Below are 21899 nucleotides of genomic sequence, written 5' to 3'. Positions count from 1 at the left end.
TACGGCGGCGCATATATATTTTTATGCACGGATCATCTCGCGAGTTTTACAAGCCCTTAAAATATGGAGATAGAATTCCAATTTAACCTCAATCCAGGATGCATAAAGAAAGGGAGGGCGCCAGCAGAAATAGAGAGCGAGTGAGTGAGGGAGTAAAATTTAGATTGAAAATCGCAGGTTAGGCAGGGCGGCGGAGCGGAGGGTGTGTTGCTTGAATCAACCTCATTTCAGCTGCTCCGAAGCAGCAGCAGCTGCGAGAGCAAATAGACGAGCCCCCCGTTTTTTTTTTACGAGGAAAGATTGCCAAAGGTAGGAAAAATCATGACGAGAAAAGGCGAAAAAATAACGCGGCGGCAAGGAGAGAAAATCGAAATTCGCAGCCAGATGATTTCGCCCTCTGATGGGCGGTTCGCGTTTTCGCTCCGACGGCGGCCCAGGTACGGAAATAATGACGATAATGATGGACACGGCTGCACATGGTGCTGCTGATGGTCCCGAGGAAATTTATGGCCCGGCCCTGCCAAACATAATGCCGCTGCTATTTCAGATACAAAGATAAATGACAAAGCGGATTTCAATTCTCCTTGCCGGATTTTTCTCGTGCAGCCTTTTTTCGGCACGACCTCCTCCCGCCCTTTGTTATTGGCAATTTTTGCACCTCACGCTGACCTTTCATAATAGTCTTTGCAGAAACTAAATTTATGAGACCGTTTCAATTGAAACTGCTCCAGGATTCAACCTAAAACACAATTTAAAGAAACAACAAATTCACAATTTTGCTTTAATAAAATTTGAATAATTACGCATATTGCATATTGTAATAGTTATATTTATTTTAATGAAATCACAATATTTTTTTTTAAATTTCCTTTATTTTTTTTAATTTTTACATTTTTTTAAAACAACACAATACAATAATATTAATATTTCTTTTAAATAATAATCTAAATTTTAAATTACAGCAACACTGCTGAATTGTATAAATTATATCAAATCTTAATATTATTACAGTAAATACTTATATACACACAATGAACCTACCTCAATTGAATGTTAAGCAACAAATCTCCATTAAATTCAGCAGTCTCATTGGATCAAGGATATATATTGAATAAAATATAGATATAATCTTTATTTTACGTTTTTATAGAGGTTCTTGAAGTTGTAGACAAGGAACCTTTTGGCACTCAAAGTGTTCATTTTTTGATGATATAAAATCTGGCTTCCTTGGTGAAAATCAGCAACTTTAATGTGTCTGCATGATACAGAAAATCTACACAATTCATCATCTCTTTTCTTGTCGGAAGACGAAACGAAAGAATGAAACAGGGATTTTCTGTATCGTACAGAAACAATAAAGTTGCTGATCTTCACTGAGGAATTCGGATTTAATTTTATGAAAAAAATCTATTTATAATTCTTTATAAATTATAAAAAGAAAACAATGATTTTGATTTTGAACTGTTTATAAGAATCTTATTATTTTTATCATTGTGAGCTATTAAATTATGATTGATTCTGTGCAACTAAATTTAAGGTCCAAATATTTTTCCAGCTAATATAAATGCCTAAAATCAGTTGAATCATGTTAAATAACATTCAATATTAGTGCAAGCATATGCAATCAAGTGATCCACCGACACAATTGAATTGACTCTCTCTCTGTCAAGTGAAATCGACAGAGAGGCGCGCAACTCAATGTACTGAGTAGAGGGAAGTTGCTTTGCTCGGCGGCGCACTAGTGCTTTATAATTTTGCTGATCGGAGAGAATTTCCGCTCGAGGTGCTACAAGAGACAAGCATTTCCAATTCAGCCCCCGGCGAATCAACTCTTCGGTCCGTGCACTTGATTGCTTTTTAGCGCGTCGCCGACTCACAAAGTCGTATACGCAAAAAACGCGAGCGCGAATATGTACATAACAGTGCGCCGCAGGAAGTCGTGGAAAATTCATTAAAGACCCTTTGTTACACGGCCATTTTTTTGTCATTTTAATTAAGTTCGGGGAAGTTGGCGCGGTGGTTGCGTTTGACTGCATGATTTTCTCCCAAACGGATGCTGTTGTTAATTAACTTTTTGTACACAGAGCCGGATGGCTTCTCATAGTTAACGCAATCCTTTCAAATACACCTGATTAATTAAAAAGAAGAAAAACACTCATTCTGCAGTGGTTATTTAGATTTTTTTTTAACAAAGGCACACCTGAGGAGCTCGTAATTTCAGAGGACGTGGAAGAAAAACGAAAGCTCTTCTTTTCCATCCCCGCCGGGGCTGTCGCCCGCATAAAATTGCCATCGCCCAACAAAAATAGTTCATGCCGTCGCATAAATTTTAATTCTCATTTTCCATGAGCGCTTCCTCTAAATCTCGGATCTACCTCAACCCTCCCCGTACACCTCTGCGGCGTGTTATTATTATTATTTTTTCCCTTTTTTGTGCCGCGCGATCGTGTCATCCGCCATCGTGTGTGTGTCGGAGAGAGAAAAACCGCACTCCCCGCGGCTTTGTGCAGCAAACGGTTGGTTCGCCTGCTGGAGCTCACGACGATATTGAGTACCCGAAAGACAAATGCGAGGCACGTGTAACATGCTGCCTATTGCATTGTCGCAAACATAATCCGACGAGCGGCAAAGCGTCCACCGCCCATACAAACAAAGCACCGCTGTTCAGCTCGACACGTGATTTCACGCCCTGCGAGAGGAAGGAAGGAAGGAAGGAAAGCCCGATTCAATTACCCGTATGTGTGCCGGAAAATTGGCCGAGCCGCATATCGCGGAGAAAAAAAAACATATTGCGTTTTTCCTTCCTGCACGGTCGCCTCCCTTGATAATAAAAACAAAGGCCCTAAATGAAAAATAACTTATTAGCAATAATATTATTTTTCCCACGGCTGATATCATTTTTATAATTTAATAATTTTCCTTTCATTGATCATAGCACTATTAAAGCTCATTTAAATAATTTGGTCCATGAAAATCAATATTGATGATGTTTTGGTGTTTTTTGTTTTTTATACTAAGAAACCCCTCCTAAAATTTTTTTTCGATATTTTAAAATTTATATAAATAATTCATTTAATTTGTTCTTTAATAAAATAAACCCACCAGTCCAGGATGATGCTATGAACAAGGAATAAACTTTTCTGTGGTTTCAGTCACGATTTCCTCTCGCCGTCATTGTAGTTCACGTTATGAGCCATTGCAGTCGCAGGTGTTTTATGCGTCCCCGTGTCTTTGTCAATTATGTTGTGCTGCTTCAGATTTCCTGAAATAGATAACCCTACTCCAGCTGCTTGCGCGCAATTTGTGGGATAAGAATGTTTGGATGATTGAAAAAATTCAATCATCCAAATAATCATAAATAAGTCATGTTTCAATTCAAAGAAAACAACAGTAAATTTTTGTAATGAAAACACAACACTAATAATTATATTATAATTTTTTAAGGAGCTGTTATTTGGCAGTAAAAGAAAATTTTGAGTAAAAATAATATATCAATAAAATGTTCAAATTTTATTCTATTTAATTAAGTGTAACTTCAGAAAAATTAAAATTTACAAGATTTTTAGATAATAAAAAATCCATAGTTAGTAAAATGTAGCCTGCTTTTCCTTCAATTGGTGGCAGTATAAAAAAATATCCTTTTTTTAAACAAATAAATAAAAAATAAATACATTATTATTTTTTCAATTTAATTGAATTTATGTAATAGTTAGCAATATTTGAGTGATCTTAATTTTTTTTCAGGAGATTATTTTTCCTTCCTTCTAAAAACAATTTAAAAAATCTTTTGTTTTGTTCAAAAGTCCCCTTTAAGGAAAAGACCCTGCGCTCTAGGCAACCCTTTTTTTGCTTTTTCTCCTCCATTTCGCAGCGCACACATATAAACACGGGGCGAAGGAGGAAAGCGATAACTCTTTTCTCAATCCTTGGCCAAACAGCGCTAACAGAATACCAATAAGGACAAATACACAGTATGGCCATTTCTTCTGGCCACTCGTTTCAACTACACCGTCAACTTTATTTTTATATTGCCCCTGCCGCTCTTTACAACCACCTCTTGCGCCTTTTGCCTGGTTCAAACACTCGCGCTGCTTTTCCGCCGCGTTTTTCTCTCTAGGAGAATTGCGGAGGGCATTTTTCCGAATAAAACCTCGCTGGGACGTGCGTGTACCTCCCGTGCACCTTTATTTATCTCTGGTTCTACTGTTCGCCTCTGTACGCGCCGCCGCCAGTCGTGCTGCGACGGTCCTCATAAATTTTACGAGATTTTTATAGATGCGAGCTGCCTGATCCTGGGGACCTATAATATGCAACCCCTTCAAACCTCTTCTTTATTTTCATGTGTATTCTTACTACACGGACGAAGCAAAATAAAAAAAGCAGGCAATAGATTATGAATCAGAATGATTTTTGCTGACAATGGAAACGAGAGCAAGTATTAAAACAGGAAGATTTTTATTGTTGTACAGCGTTTATGTATTTTCGAGAGATACAATTAATGTATCGCATCGAGAGAGCTGCTCTACACCAGTTTGAGGAAAATGAAATTTATTTTATTTAATCAAAAAGTTTTTTTTGTTCCTTTCACGCACGTGGGTGAATTAAAAATTCCTCTGCTCTCATTGACGGAAAAGTAGCAAAGAAATCAACACAGAATACTGCCAAGATGCAACGAGTTCTTGGTTTCTTTCGTTTATATTTTATATATAATATCGATTTTCCAACTGTATATTATAACCACGATAATATGGCGCTTACAAAATGCTTTACGATAAAAGCATCATTCTTCAGAGTAACAACAACATATTTCATTCAACAACAAGTGATAAAAATGTCACCATTTAAGACGCAAAACACACACAACACTATAGTAATATTTACAGCGCAATGTCAAATTCATTCACGGCCAAGAATGCCTGTAAAAAACGTCTCAACATTAGTAACTCACACGCGTCAGGAGCTGAAGAAATCAGCTCTGATAAAACTCGCTGCCACCGCTAAAACGTCTCAGTGAAGTTCTGGGCACCCAGAACGGCGCGTTATTGTGGTTTTGGGGATTGAATTCGGCGGAGGGGTTGACCGACGTGGCAGCCGCGGTGGACTGGCTACTCATAATCGCCCTCGAGTTATTTACTTCATCCGCCAAAGCGTTCACATTGAGGAGAGGTTCAGCCAAACTGCGGCGGTTATCGTTTCTTAGAGTGTCACACGTCTCCTGGGAACAAATATCAAAATCTAAGTAAATATGGTGGTGACAAAATGATGATAATATTTAAATAAAGTGTGATGTTTTTATTTTTTTAGTTTTCTTTTTTTTGTAAATAAATTTTAAAGTTATATCTTAGCATTCATTTAATTTTTTTGACTATTGCTATTGCAATGAAAAATAACTTTTGATTTTAATCATTATATTATGTGTTTCTCTTAACCTTCATTTTGCTCAACTGCTCCTGCAGACTTCGGTATTCCTCCAAGAAGCGCTCCAGCTGCGCCGCATGATAATCGTACGAGTTCACCACATTACTCGTAGTGGCAGGGGTGGCGTAGACGGGCGGGTTTTCCATAAGGTTGTCCACGGGTGACGTGGGCAGGCTAGGGAATCGCGTAAGTGTTTTTCTCTTATTGAAAGAAAGTCCGGTTGCGCCTCCACTCACGATAGCGGCTGTTGACGTGAAGTGCGCCATGTCCGAGGTCAAGTTGAGCGAGCTGGACGAGCGTTGGTGTCTGACGTTGTCCGTCGAAAAGCGACGCATGGAGTCGCCACTGCTGCTGGTGTAGCGACTGTCCGGCAGCAGGGGCGACTGGCTGCTGTCCGAGCAGCCGCCCCGGCGCCACCGTCGGTCTTGCAGACGTCGAGGTAATGTGCAAAAAGTGTCTGAACTAAAACGAGGGTCAAACGGCGGGTACTTGCCCTCGTCAGGGTCAGGTGGCAGTGGTGGAGCGTGGATGTGTAAGTCTTTCATCTCTATGCTGGGCACCCTTTCTGAGTGACTGTCCAGTTGGTGGCCAGCGAAGTTGGACGAGTTGAAGTGGAAATTCCTGCCCAAGGTGGAGGAAGCGTGACTGTAAGTTGGTAACTCAATTCGGCCACTAAAACAAAAAGGGGAACACAAATAAAGCAAAATTATATTGAAAAAATTGCGCAGAATCAAATTCTATGAGCTCGGAGTTGCAAGGAGTCGACCAGCATTAGAGACAAATTATTTCGCTAAGTAAAAATTAATTATAAAAAAAAATAAATAAAATAAATTAAAACTACACATAGTCAAAATTATAAAATAAATTTTTAAACACCGTAGACCAAAAATTAAAGCAAGCAGAGCAAAATTTAATTATTTTATTATTTCAATCAATCGTGCCAAGGTGATATAAAATAAATATAAATGTGAAAAAATAATTAAATCTTGGTCTTGGTAGAAATGTTTATTCTTAATTAAGATGACACTTTTTTACGGCATGTATCTCAAAAATGCAACTTCCAGAAATTTTAAATGGTTTTCATGAATACTTGAGAACGCCCCAAGTAATATAAGACAATTTTTATTACTAATTATTATTATTTATTATTAATAAAAATTGAATGCAATTTGACTGACTAAAAGAACTAGAAAAGCTGAAGTGCCAAGGTAAATAATAGATGAAAATAAATTCTAAACTTTAACATAATTTCTTTTGTTCATAAATGATCTGTTTCCACTGTTAAAGAATTTCATTATTAATTTTCGCAGATGACATAGTGATTTTGTTTGCTCATGAAAATTATTGTTTCTCGTCAACCGACCATTCAATCGGCTGAGTGGTGCCATGATAAAGGATTTTTTGTAAATACAAAAAAACTTTGTTCACATTTTCTTCAACCAAGTGCACGACATGATTATAAACTGAATATTTTTTTTCACTTTTTGGATTGTTTGCAAGATTTCTTTTTTATTAAATGCAAATGTCGTAAATTGAGCCAAGCCAAAAGTACAATATATCTTTGAGTGATAATTAATAAGGATTTCAAATGGAAATTGCAAAATAATAATTGAATATAATAGTAAAAAAAAAAATAAAAAATTTTATTTTTCTAATCTTTTATTACATAGAATTTTTTAATATTACAATTTTTTAAATTATAATACTCAAATATCAAATAATGTTAATGCTTAATCTTGTGATAGAACCAATGAGAGAGAATAATTACTTTGATAGAATCTCAGAATATTATTTAATACCTCGTTTGAAGAATAATATAATATAAGTTGCCAATTGACTTTTAAAGTATACATAGAAAAAATGATGGGAAATTAAAAAATAAGAACTCTTGTTAGAACAAAGTGTTTAAAAAACAATAATAATCATAATATTATTAGTAACAATGTAACTTGTGTATACGTAAAAAAATAACTGTCGCATTATTCAACATTTATAATAAGCTTTCTTCGAACTTGGCTGAACTGGTAAAATTAGACCAAATAAATATTGTTTCCTATAAAAAAATTAAATAATAATTTACTTGATTGGCATTTTGTCTTTACCTCCTAACACTGGATGCCACTCCAGATTTGAGTGTTTCAGGATCACTAGTCTCGCTGTCGCTGACCATATTTCTACTCGCTGCACAGCTCTCCACGTCAGCGTTGTGTCCTGCCTCACTGCTGTTTGCACCATCCGGAGACCTGCCGTCCCAGTGGTCTCTGGGCAAAAATTTTCTGGCTAAGCTGTCCGCCGGATCGGCCACGCAAGACACCCCTCTGTAGTCTCCGTGCTTCCTAATTTGGTTTTGCAAATTCGCCGCGCTGACCGTGACTCCCAGGTCACGGCCGTTCATTCCACCCTTATGGTTCATTTCAATTTTTTCATAACTGTCCTCTCGACGTCGGCGCCTCTCAGTTCGCATATTGTTCTTCCTTCTGATGGTGCACGCGCACACAACAACCAGCGACAAGGCGACCACGAATAGGGCGGCAACAATGATCCCTGCAACCACCACTCGGCCGGTCACAGGTGGTTCTGGCGCCCTTCTGGACATGGCCAGGGTCACATTTGCCTCCACTTTGCCTGCTTTGTTTTCGGCCGAGCAGACGTAGACGCCGGCGTCTTGGATTTCGGCTGACAAAATTGTGAGGTTGCTCGCCTTCTCCGTTTCACCCAATTCTTGCAACACGTAAGTCTTGCGATTAAACGCCGAGCCAGTCAAATTCGCGATCACTCGATTTTTCCAAAACCATTTTACTTTGGGCTCAGGGACGCCGTCAATTTTGCAGCTCATTGTCACATTGTTGCCCTCGATTGCTTTCGTCACCAGCACGTTCGCAGCAATTTCAGGTACGCACGCAAAGTCGTCCAGCTCCAGTTTGTCCCATGACTTTCCAGACACTCTGGCTGGTGAGTTGCACGTGGGAGGAACACTGTACGGAATCTTTACACTCAACATCCACTCTCTAAGGGGTCGCAAGCTACATGAGCAGTTCCACGGGTTGCCGTGTAAGTCGAGGCCGGCCATGCTTTTGAGTTCGGTCAAAGTGGAAGCCTTAATGGTGACTAGTTGGTTTTGGTCCATCTTCAGAAAGGTCAGCGACTTTTCAAGGCCGCCAAAAGCACGCTGCTCCAAAGTTCCGATTCTGCACTCGCTCAGCTCCAAACGTACAAGTTGCGGCACTTTCCGGAAGGCGTCGTTTGACACTCTCTGAATAGGGTTGCCGCTCAGCTTGATTTCGCGCAGCTCGGAAATGGATTCGAAAATGTGCGAAGGTACTGCTGTGAGCTGATTGAAACTCAAATCCAGCTCCACGAGGTTGGTTAGTTTTCGGAACGCAAACCGGTGTAAACTTTTGATGCGACACCTGGCCAAATAAATCTTTTGCAGGTTGGTCAGGCCGGCGTCGCTGAACGCGTCACGCGAAATTTCCACCAGCGCGTTGCCGGTGAAGTCCAGCACCTGCGTGCCCGCGTCCAGCTCGTCCGGAATCACACTCAGGTTGCTATTGACGCACAGCACCGACTCCTTGCCATTCTTCCACTTGCACTCGCACGCTCGCGGACACTCGGCGCCACAAAGCGCAAAACACATTAACAACAGAAGCACGTGGGAGTTTATGGTCGGTTTGCTTCCGTGGCGGCTCGCCTGGTGAAGACGCTCTTTGCGGTGAGTCGGGGTGCAGCGGCGGCAGTGGCGCTGATTGCCCATAGCTTTGACCAGCGACTGCCGCCGACATAGTCACACCTTGTGGTGCATCTTTGGCCTCGCTAGTCTTCTCAGCCTTAAATGGTCTGCAACAGACAAAAAACAATTAAAATTAAATGAAAGTACACATTTGTTAAATTTATTTTTATTAATTAATTAACGGTCCATGTATTTCACTAAACTTGTTTGCTCTCAAATATTTTGCTACTTTGCAAGAAGAAAATTGTTATGAAAACACGTACATAATATTTTGTATTACGTATGATGATACAAAAGTTGAAACTCAATTAACTCAACAAGCGGGTCATTACGAGTCGGTGTTCAGCAGCTCTTTGCTCGTTTTGTTTAAATGAAAGGCGCCGAACAAGAGAAAAAGACGCCGAGCGCTCGGAGAGCTTATTTTACTTCGACGCTGGCGTCGTCTACGAGCGTTTGCTTACTTAGCCGCTCCATGCAAATGAGTTCCTTTCGCGGCAGAAAGAAAGAGATGCGCGCGTTACAGGAGAATAATATAAAGTTTCCCACTAAAACCGCCGAGAAGAGTACAGTGAATGGCGAACATAGTAGTGGCTCTTTGTGCGGCGCACAAAAGAGGCGCACCTTCGACATCCTCGCTCTACTTAAAAATTTGCCTGAAAAGAACAATGGGGGAAAATTGCAAAATTTATGCGCCGCCTTGTTGTAATTAATTTTTCAGACCTGTGCCGGCTTATTAGTCCCGGGAGCGGCAGAAATTTGCAAGATTTTTTTTCCCGCCCAGGCTTTATCGCACGCTCTTTTTGTTACTAGAGTAGAGTGAGGTGCGCGCGGGATAAAGGGGTTGGCTGGCCTGAAAACACATATAAAGCACAGAGAGGGCGACGGCTTTTATCTGCTGGTCTCGAGGTGTGTATTTTTTCACTCATCCACGCTGCTGGAGCGGCGCGTCCCTCGAGTATCGGCGGCGCACACACGGAATACATGATAATGTAACAAGAATGTGTGTGTGTGTCTCGCCAGCAAACCTGCATCAAGCAGTTTTATTTCACCCTCTCCAGGCCTACATAATGGCTCTTGTCATTTGAGTATCAACACAAAAAGAATAAAAAGCACGCAAATAAAATAATGGACTAGGTCACGATTTGTATTGTGCGTGTTTTTTTTTAGTTTATTTTGTGGAGTGAAAGAGGGAAACAGGCGCGTATTGTCTCTAATTTCCTGCTCGGCACTCTTGATGCATTCATTATTCCTGCCGAGCACGCCAAAAGCGAATTGTTTTCGAAATGCGCCTTCAGCAAATTAAATAAATTGCCTGGCCCTCGAGGTTGTGCGAGAACTTCTATGTCTTGGATAATTACAAAACGTGGGAAGTTTGAGTGGAAATCATCCCTGCGAGTTGTACAAATACTACGAATCCAGCACGTTTGATGTTTATTTTGCCAATGGGATTTTTTCAGATGAAAACTCTTGCGCACAAAAGAAGTGTGTCGATCGGCCATTGCGCTGAAAACTGCTTTGCCAAAGAGCCCTCCCTAGCTCTGCCGCTTTTCAAAGAAAACCAACAATGACGCTCTTACAAAATTCCACTCCACCGGCGCATTCTGCAGAGCGGAGTGTATCAATTTTTATTTGCACTTCTTATTTCTCCAGTTTACCTAATCGATACTTTGTTGTATAAACTCTGGCACTATAACAGGAACAGAGGCAGCCATAAAAAGTTACAACGTTCTTGATTATAAAAGAGCGCGGCAGTGAATTATGGTCATTTTATTTTACATGCGCTACTGTATATTTACCAAGGCAAATGAGGCTCTTTTTCGCTCTGTTTCCACAAGTCGGCGGCGTATACAACATTGCTTTCTTTTGTGCATTTCTCCTTGAAAGCAAGAACTTCTCTTTCTTTGTCATCATTATTCACTCGCATGCATACAAAGGAAGAAATGCCTTTTTCTAGTTGCGCTCAACCGCACTCTCCAGTTTGCTCTGATTCGCAGAATAAGAAAGCGGGCTTTTGTGAATTCACCCCAACCCTCTTGACTGCACCCAGTGTTGATGCGCAGGATGAAACGCCAAAAATCTAATTTTAAACTTAAAAGATCCTTATAGTTTATAATATTACGGAGGTAAATATTTTTATTTAAAAAAACATTGTAACGCTAATAAAATATAATATTTTGACATACATTGTTCCAAAATAATTGTATTAAGCGGTGATTTGTTGAATTTTGAAATTCTTATTATAAATAAAATCTAAAAAAACGTTTTAAACGATGAATGAATTTCAAATATTGCAAAGAAACCTATAATTTAGCACCGTTACTATGAAAGTAGAGCAAGTTTTTATTCTTGCTAAAGAAGTTCTTTGCTTCTTCCTCCTCGCGTGGAATGGCTGTTTCTCGTTCGAGCACAACAGCGGTGCGGGTGGAGCGACTGGCGAGTGTTATTATCGGTGCGTTACGAGCCAAGTGACAAAGGCAGCGCGGTCTGCTGTGATTATTATTATTGCTGCTGCGGAGGACGCTCTTATGGTCGCGCTCACATATATATCCACTCAAAGCAAATGAGAACAAAAAGCGGTGATGTTGTTTAATGTTTGTTGCCGCCTGCTGACATTCAGAATTAAGTGAGAGAGCGCTGGCGCCGAGATTACCTCACTCATCACTCGAGCAAAAAGAGAGACTCGCATCGCTGCTGCTCCGGCAAATAATTTTCTCCCCAAGAGGAGCAAGTGCAATCTGGGAGCAGCGGTGCAATTTCCTCTAGAGGTGCTGCTCAGCATTACTCCTTTTACCCAAGAGAGAGAGAGAGAGAGAAGAATCTCTACTCGGCGGAAAAGCGCAGCAATTATAAGACATGCTAATTCCATTTAAATAATTATGCACGTTTTCTGCAACTGCACATCTTCAAGCTTTGTAATTAAGTTGGTAAAAAAAAAATGTGTCATGGTAAAATTTTAATTTGAACATGGCTTATCCCAGGTCTCATTAATATAAATTTTATTTCATATTCATTATTATTTATTTTTGTGTTATTATTTCATTGCTGGAGTTGCAAAAATCTGATTTAACTGTTAAAATTAAATAATATAAATTATCAAATCGTAATTTATTGCACAGGCTTATGTGTTTAAATGAAGAAATTATCAATGCACATTTAATTTTTAATTTTCAAATAAAAAAAACCTAAAAAAAAGAAACAAATTTTCATGTTAAAATAAATTAAATGATAAATTAACGTATTTTGTTTAGTAAAAATTCATGTGCAAAAACAGTATTTGTTATTAGTAATTAAAATTTTATAGAATAAATTTACCTTCCTTGAAATTTTTAATTAAATTTTAGTATTTATTTACAATATTTAAATTTGAAGTAATTTTAGATATGATTTTATTCAATCCATATGAACAGTGGTGATTGTAATTTGTAGAAATTTAAAAGAAAAAGCGGGACAAAATTAATTTAATTGAGAATTAATTAAATGATTTTTTTATTAAATCCAATCGTATTGTGTAAAAATATAAAAATAGCTATTAATTGATTGCCAGCTAAGTTCAAAAATAGATAGCTCAGTATTTTTCTGACTTGTTGGAAATAACGGAATAGAATTTAAAAGACCCACGCTCGGAGGAATGGACCGTCGTCATTTCACGTACGTTCAGCAAACATGAGCAGCTCAGAGCAAAAGTGGAGCGGAGAGGGCTTTGCCGAGATTGAAATATGGATGTTATTTCGCTGTCCGGCCAGCAGACGCGAGGCAATATAATTTGAAATGTGCCGGGCCGTCCTGATAATGACACGGCCATCCTCGCGAAGACCGTCGCGCGCGCAATCACACCGCGTGCGCCGCCCAGTAATGATGTCGTCTGTATTCTGCATTCGTGCCGCCGGAACATCATTTCTTATATATTTCGCAATACGTCCTGCCCCGCCGGTGAATACCACGCGCGCATTGTGCTCCGCAGCATCGCCGCCGAGCTGCAACTCGCTCCCAGTCACGGAAATGTATTGTGCGCTGCAAAGCACCGGCGGCGGCCCAGCATTGACGAGAGCGCACGCTGCACGACCGAATTTTATTACGTTTGCTTTGTTTATTTATTGCAGTTCATGTCCACGAGGTCGATTTCATGCGCTTTTGTGCCAGGGGTGTGTTTTGTAAACTGGCAAGAGAGAGCGAGCGAGGCGTGTTGGCGAAATTGAATCAAACACGCTGACAAGGAAACTGGCGCATGAAATCCCACGTATCATCCTCGGCGCTCTCGCTGTCACTCCGGAGAGTAAGGAAATTGAATTTGCAATTTTTTAACTTTTCCGAGTACTCAGCTTTGTGTTTGGGTATGCGCAAGTTGTTTGGCTAAATTGTATGTCATCGTTTCTTGGGAAATTAAAAAAAATCCATGGTTGAAATATTCTTCACAGCTGCTCTGTTATGATTATTATTGTTGCTTGTTTGTCCCCATTGCTACAATCACATTGTTCATATTGTTTGCTCCGATAAAAAAACCAAGTTATAGGAACGCTGTGAAAACGTTCACTAACTGATGAAAAATATATTTTTATTTATTCAAAGAAAACTTTAGCAATGTGGAAAAATAAATATCAACAACAATAAAATTGATATTAAAATTCAAGAAATAATTCCAGTTCGAACTGCGAAATCCGGCATAATCATAAAATTCATTAGCAACTTTTTTATTTTGAATATTTCCCTTTTTTTGTGAAATAACCTTTTTATTTTGAAATACTTCTAATTACTTTTTTGATGACAATTTCATAATTATGGTAGTTTTGGGTCAATGAATGGCCAAATTTTACTTTCACTATTTTTTTGCGGAGTTTTTTTTAAAGCAATTACACAATATATTTTCATATTCTTTATATATTTTATATTATTTCACCCTTTAAAAATTTAAAAAAAAAAATAAAGCATAATACGTACATTATATCAACGTCAATCACGCATGCAAACATTCCCCCCGTTTAATATTCCCTAATATAACACAGCAAAAATCGAGGGCGATACAAAACTGTTTTGATTCCATTTAAATAAATCAATCTTGTTTTGTCAAGGTAATTGGCGGAAAATGTCATATTATTCTCTTCGCTTTCAAAACAAAACGGTTTCGACTCGTCACGCTGTGTCAAACTAGGGCCAAAAGAATGACAAGCAGCAGGGCGGAAAAATTTGGAAGCTGCAATTCGCGTGCGGGCAATTTTGATATCCCGCGGCTCTCTGCCGTCCCATCGGACACAAACAACATTTTTCGACCTAAACGAGATTTAATTAATGCTGTGTTGCGGTCAACGCGCTGTCGGGCCTGTGAAATCATCCCTGCCACGCACCGTGCTCTGTTTACTGTACGCCCGTGAGGTGCGCGAGCATTGATTTTTGATCGACCTATGCAAACGGTAATTATACGGCCCGGAGACACGCAATGCGAACCGTAATCTGTAGCGAAACAAAATAACGCATTCGCCTCCCCGAAACGTGTATATTCAAGCGCCAGCCAAATATATTTATATAAACCCGTTCGAATCCCCAGGGAATAAATTACACCCCTGTGTGGATGAGAGTGAGTGACAACATGCGACACACGTTCTCATCGCGTGCTGTTAGCAGCTTCATTTGGATGCGAAAGAAGATTGGGAAAACCACAACGATATAATTTACAGCGTGTGCGGAATGAACTGCGGATTTTTTTGTCTCTAGTTTAATTGCATCGCCTTGGAATTCACGTCGCGAAGTGGTTTGGCAATTAAAGTTTTCGTCTGCATTGATTTTCTCCTCAGTTGTCTCTCGGCGAGGGTTTTTGTGTGGTGCAACTCTGCCGTCTGCACAGACGTGTTGTACTTATACGCTTGGTGGGTGCCGAGGCTGATTTCCAGCTCCTTCTCTCGAGTCCATTACGGCGAACATTCTGACCGCACCAGATAAGATTTCTTTAGTTGTACACGTGATGTTGTTGCAGACAAATACACTGCATCTCGCTATTCTCGCTCCCAGGCTTTCATTATAAAAGGACGAAGAAGAGATTCAACAATGGTCTAACAAATAACAAAGGAAATAGCAACGGGACGCAAATCACTTAAATTGCTGGTTGTTTGCAGAAAACGCAGTTAAATTAAAGCAATAATAATAATCAATAATAATCAAATATGTAAATAATAATGAGCCTGTGTACCCAAAAAATGCGCGCCCAGAAAATATTATTGTTTTAAAAATTTTTTTTGAGACCACAATTCTAAGAAGTTTAAAATACGTTGTAAAATACAGAGAAATTCGTGATGATTTCGTTCATGAAATAAAGTTCTCGGCGCGCAATGTCATTTTAAAGCGGCCAAACCCTATTTATTTTGTATATTTTACAAGATTTTGCCTCGTTGACAAATAATCGTAATGGCCATTTTCAGTCCTGCAAGCTGAAGACCTTGATTTCATGAATAACAAACTTTTGTAAAAAGTATAAAAAAAATTTTCGAAATATAAGATTTCATTACAAATAAATTATATTTCTCGGCATATTTCATCTTTTTAAAACGGCCAAAATTGCACCAATTTTTAAATTATTAAAATAAGTAACCCAAAATGAAAAATAACGTCTGATTGAGACCACAATTCAAAGAAGATTAAAATACGTTTTAAAGTAGAGAGAAATTTGAGATGATTTCCATCATGAAATAAAGTTCTCAGCGCGCAATGTCATATTAAAGCAGCCAAACCCTTTTTATTTTGTATATTTTACAAGATTTGGCCTGGGTGACAAATAATCGTAATGGCCATTTTCAGTCCTGCAGGCTGAAGACCTTGATTTCATGAATAACTAACTTTTGTAAAAAGTTTAAAAAAAATTTTCGAAATATAAGATTTCATTACAAATAAATTTTATTTCTCGGCATGTTTCATCTTTTTAAAACGGCCAAAATTGCACCAATTTTTAAATTATTAAAATAAGTAACCCAAAATAAAAAATAACGTCTGATTGAGATCACAATTCAAAGAAGATTAAAATACGTTTTAAAGTAGAGAGAAATTTGAGATGATTTCCAACAGGAAATAAAGTTCTCGGCGCGCAATGTCATTTTAAAGCGGCCAAACGCTATTTAATTTGTATATTTTACAAGGTTTTGCCTCGTTGAAAAATAATCGTAATGGCCATTTTCAGTCCTTCAGGCTGAAGACCTTCATTTCATGAATAACAAACTTTTGTAAAAAGTATAAAAAAAATTTTCGAAATATAAGATTTCATTACAAATAAATTATATTTCTCGGCATGTTTCATCTTTTTAAAACGGCCAAAATTGCACTAATTTTTAAATTATTAAAATAAGTAACCCAAAATGAAAAATAACGTCTGATTGAGACCACAATTCAAAGAAGATTAAAATACGTTTTAAAGTAGAGAGAAATTTGAGATGATTTCCATCATGAAATAAAGTTCTCAGCGTGCAATGTCAATTTAAAGCGGCCAAACCCTATTTATTTTGTATATTTTACAAGATTAGGCCTCGGTGACAAATAATCGTAATGGCCATTTTCAGTCCTGCAGGCTGAAGACCTTGATTTCATGAATAACAAACTTTTGAAAAAAGTTTAAAAAAATTTTCGAAATATAAGATTTCATTACAAATAAATTATATTTCTCGGCATGTTTCATCTGTTTAAAACGGCCAAAATTGCACCAATTTTTAAATTATTAAAATAAGTAACCCAAAATGAAAAATAACGTCTGATTGAGACCACAATTCAAAGAAGATCAAAATACGTTTTAAATAGAGAGAAATTTGAGATGATTTCCAACAGGAAATAAAGTTTTCGGCGCGCTATGTCATTTTAAAGCGGCCAAACCCTATTTATTTTGTATATTTTACAAGATTTTGCCTCGTTGACAAATAATCGAAATGGCCATTTTCAGTCCTGCAGGCTGAAGACCTTGATTTCATGAATAACAAACTTTTGAAAAAAGTTTAAAAAAAATTCTCGAAATTTTAGATTTCAATATAAATAAATTATATTTCTCGGCACGTTTCAAGTGTTTATAACGGCCAAAATTGCAACAGTTTTTAAATTATTGAAATATGTAACCCGAAATAAATAATATCGTCTGATTGAGACCACAATTCAAAGAAGAATAAAATACGTTTTAAAATATAGAGAAATTTGTGATGATTTCGTTCGTGAAATAAATTTCTCAGCGCGCAATTTCCTTTTAAAGCGGCCAAACCCTATTTATTTTGTATTTACAAGGTTTTGCGTCGTTGACAAATAATCGTTTCTGCAATTGTTAGTCCTCCACCTTGATTTCAAAAATAACAAACTTTTATAAAAGTTTAAAAAAAAAAATTGTGAAATTAAAGTTTTTTAACAAGTAAATGTGATTTGGAATTCTATTGAACCTAAAGAAAGATGTGAAAAAGGCCAACCCAGTGGGGTTCGAACCCGTCTTGGTCGGCTCACAGGTCTGTAGGTACCTTACAGCCTGTGAGTCCTACCGTGCGCGTTCTTACCCACTGAGCTGTCCAGTGCACTGAACAATGTCCCCAAAAAATCGGCTTATCAACAGTAAGGGGAAGCTTCTAGTCGAATCAGTGCATTGTTTGATTGTTGCCGATTGTTGTACTCTGGAGTGAAATTTGATCTTTTACATGGTTTAAATGGGCCAAAAAGGTCAAACATGCCCCTCATTTCTCTTCACCATAATGTTTCCCGCATTTTTTTATGCAGACTGTCAAATTTTGGGCAAAATTGATCGGGCCATTACTAAGCAATAGACCCTCCTTAACAATTATCCTAAAAGATTCAAAGTTAAATTGTTAAAAAGATCAAATCTTTAGATTATTCCCTTTTACGTCCCATATTTTATTTCCATTAGTCATCTCCAAGTCTAGCAATTTATTTATTAAAAATTCGCAGAGTTGAATTTGGGCTGAAATTCATCAATAAGGAGGCCTTAATTTTTTTTTTCATATTTAAAAGTTTGAATTCACTTGCAGCAAAGCGAAACGCCAAGTTCAGTTCGCTTACACTGCATTAATTATTATTCCGGCCGTACCGGGCATCATTGGACACATTTATTAACGGATAATGGCCCACTAATTACTGCGCTCGCCACACATCCGAAGTAAACGCCGCAAACAAAGGCTCTGAACAATTAATTCCTCTGACGTGCAATCCATCAACCCTCTGTTTGTGGCGCTTTCATACTTTGTTATACCTCTGCGGACTGCATTAATTCGTCGAGCTTTAATGACATTTTTATTTAATAATACAATAATAAGTAGCGACCCTGGCTGCCGGCATCACGTTGCCGTCTGGAGAAGCACGACGTCTTGCTGCACTCCGCCAGCTGAATATTTAATTTGCGAAACACAATATCTCCGGGGCCGGCTTTCTCATCCACTCTATTTTTTCCATATAGCTGCAGCGACACACAATAGCGACGAGAAAATAAACCTGCCGAAGTGCACGTAAAAGTGCCAGTTGCATTTTTGCAACGCCAGAATAATGTGGTTCGTGTATAATTTACCGTTGTTTTGAGTTTGGAGCAGCGGGCGTGATGCGAGACCGTTTGAAGAGAAACACGTGTGTGTGTGTCAAGAGGGAGGCGCTCAGGCCGTGTGTGTGCATTAATGAGGCGGAGGCCATTGTTCGAAAATAGGACACCGCCAGGCGAATTCTTTTTGCACGCTTAGAGAGAGAGCAATGAGGGGCGAGAGGGTAGGTGACGAGGCCACTCACCGAGCGCGGCTGAGGGAATTCTAAATCAGCCCTCTTGAGCAGAGGTCGTCAAACTCTACAGATACAATTTCTCTGCAGTGGCGAATAATTATAATGGCCAATGAAAAACTTTTTTGTAAAAATATAATTATACAGACAACTATTGAGAATTTAATTGAAATAAAAATTATTCATTAGTAATTTAAGAAACGATTTTAACTATGAAATTTATAATTAAATAAATTTTAAAATAAATTTTTATATTAATGTTTTTATACCATCATAATTTTATGTTTCCATATTTACTGAGTAAAAACTCGCAAAACCTTGAATAAAATTATTAAAAATTATATTTATCAATAATATATGCAATATAATCAAACACAAGCCATGTCAATTTGAAAAGCAAGTATGTAATTACACTAAATTGACATCTCCTTTTGTTTTCCACAAGGTGTGTAATTGATAATAATTTTGACTTAAATATTCGTTCACGCAGCCAGAATATGGTAATTTTTAATTTTTATTTATAACAATCAGTATCTCTCATTCCCCTCGCAGTTTTAATTTGCAGAAGTACTGTGATAATAAATAATACAGCACAAGAAAAAAGCAGCTCTCGCAAACACAATTTGAACAAGAGCGCATTTGGCTCTTTTTTTACTCGCATGCAGCACAAGGCCGAATGACATATTGTCGTCCCGGGAGCAATTCCGCTTGCCCGTTTGTATCGTGTGTAAATATTCCACAGAGATAAGTTAAATTTCTGACAAACTTTAAGCCTCGCTTAATTTTACTGCAAAAAACGGGGGAAAGAGGGAGTAAGATTACTATCTACTTTAAAGCAGTATAATGCAAACCCTCTGGTTCGGCATAAGATAGATAAAATTAGTTAAACCAAAAAAGTTGGGGAAAAGTTCAAATATATTTATAACATGTTGAGTCATATTAATAATATAACGCTATTTATTTACTAAGATTTTATGAAAATTAATTTAAAAAATGTTCAGAACAATGCGTATTAGGTTAACAAGATGACTAAAAAATTGAATCAAGAAAGAGCAATAAAAACCAGTGCCCAAGTATTTTAAATTAACAATTAGCCTAAAAAATTGGTTGAAAGGTGAACTAAATAGATTAAAAAATATAAAAGCTAAAAAATATTGACATTTTTATTAACTAATTGAGGAGGAAATAAAAAACATTTCTAGTATGTCTTGTTACTTGTTACGTGGAGAGTTAAATGAGCAAGCAAAACGTTGCTCGCAACCCTTTTCATTTATGAGCGGGGCGTGCGGGAGCGAGTGCGTGTATAGTGGTTGATATGGAAATGTCCGCATCTGCATTTTTCCGCATATCAACGAAGTGCCAACATGCGCTCAGCAATAAGATACATTCCGGCAAACAACATCACCAGTGTAGTAAAAAATTATGCATGTATGATTTTTCATGCGCTGATTATGTTGCAATATTTAAAAAAATAAATTTCAATGTCTACTATCTTTATTTTCTCTTTATCTTTAAATATTTACAGTCAATTTCAAAATATTATTTAGTTTTTATCTTAATTCCTCTCTTGTGTTTCCTACTCGGTTTGTAGTTCACTTTAACAAGCAAAATTTTCTTTTCCCGTTCTCTCATTTCCCCAATCGTGGGCGTTGTTTCGCTGCTTGACTCTTCGAAAGCATATTTAGAATAATTGTGGTTGGCGGGATATATTCATATTATTATCTCAAGATGAAAGTCATTAAAGCGAAATTTCCACTTCGGAGATTTTGAATCTCAAGAAGTTGGCCTCATTCAAATTAACGTAACCCCGAACCTGTTTTCAGCTTCAAACTTTTCACTTTGTCGGTTGTTAAAAACGGCACTTTGATATAAACCACGAAATGTTGTGTTGGATATTTGAAATTAATTATTTCCGCCTGTAGTCAACTACCAGTAACCACGCTTTTCCGCTTTAAAAATCACATTTTCACATTATATGCAAATTCACTTTGTAAATAACAACAAGACCTCTGATAACAACGGACGGCTACCGTCCGTCATTCATGAAAAGGGAATGTTTGAGTTGAAAAAAGATAACGAAAAAAAGTCACAACGAAAGTAAGAGTCACGAAGAAGTGTGCATGAATTTTAGATGCGGCAACTTTTTAGCGCCCCGAGTTGTCGGCGCGACGTTTTTATCAGAATCTGGAGCCACACGGATTCCCAAGAGAAAATGAAATCAACGATGGACTGCATAATTAATATTTCGTGTCACAAAAAGTTTTAATAAGAAAAGCAGCAGAGAGAAGCTTGATAAAATATCTAAATACGACGAGAGCGGGAAGAAACAAGTTTTGTCAGGCGGATGGCAGGCAAAGTAATATCCGGTCGCATGGATGTGACACTCGGCAAAATCATTAATTTACGAAACTTCTTCAAAATTGAAGAGCAGCTCCCCCTTTTACTTAGGCTCTTATTTTTGAAGAGGAAAGAGAGCCAACCCTTTCTTTTCCATTTACCATTCAAATCCGGGTGCAAATCTTACTTAGCATTGTCAGAGACGATTATGAAAATTAAGATTTACAAAAATGTAAACAAGCAACATAAATTATTTTTTTAAATGTGCTTTTAAAACAAACCAGCCTTACAATTAAATAGGCTTTTATTATTAAGCTTTTATTTGCAATCTCTCTCAATATAGATTTGAAAACATTTAAAAGTTTCACAGAAGAATTTAAACATTAAACACCGAGTTTTTCTTTCAGATTGCTTAAAAATGTAAAATAAATTTTCATGACTTAAAGTGACGTTTCCCTTATCTTGCAAAGTTAGATGTAAATTGTCAAGTTTCGAGTGTAATGGAATATATACGGATAATGCTGGCTCCAAACAATTTTGAATTTGCGCCTTTTGTTGTCATAGGCATTCCTCTATATCTATCTCGCTCACATAAAGCACTCTTTACATATGTACGCACACAAAAAGAACATATCAAGGCAGCAGCAAACTCTCGCCGGTTTAACTGGCGACACCCGACACGCTCTCCGTCGGC

At 37.7% G+C, this 21899-nt stretch overlaps 1 protein-coding gene across 4 annotated transcripts in view; it reads right to left on the bottom strand.

Moving 5' to 3' along the window:
* Positions 1-4526: 4526 nt before the first annotated feature.
* The window catches only part of LOC132202386 (uncharacterized), a 66143-nt gene continuing 48770 nt past the window's right edge, over positions 4527-21899 (bottom strand). Inside the window, exons 3-6 of one of the 4 annotated variants that reach the window (XR_009442367.1) lie at positions 7521-9255; positions 5655-6090; positions 5430-5592; positions 5081-5212 (exon numbers count right to left, since the gene is read on the bottom strand). Coding sequence is in view for 2 of the 4 variants with exons in the window: in XM_059629259.1 (XP_059485242.1) it covers positions 4970-5215; positions 5430-6090; positions 7521-9172 (2559 nt within the window). In the remaining 2 variants the exon portion in view is untranslated. Of the gene's footprint in view, positions 5216-5429; positions 6091-7520; positions 9256-21899 lie in introns of all 4 variants that reach the window. The other 3 variants (XR_009442366.1, XM_059629259.1, XM_059629260.1) reach the window with 3 other exon arrangements.

This window comes from Neocloeon triangulifer, unplaced genomic scaffold (assembly GCF_031216515.1).
Source record: "Neocloeon triangulifer isolate White Clay Creek 2 clone unplaced genomic scaffold, ASM3121651v1 ptg000015l, whole genome shotgun sequence".
NCBI classification, from domain to species: domain Eukaryota; kingdom Metazoa; phylum Arthropoda; class Insecta; order Ephemeroptera; family Baetidae; genus Neocloeon; species Neocloeon triangulifer.
Note: the sequence above shows the minus strand (reverse complement) of the source record. Positions and strands in the feature narration are given on the sequence as shown.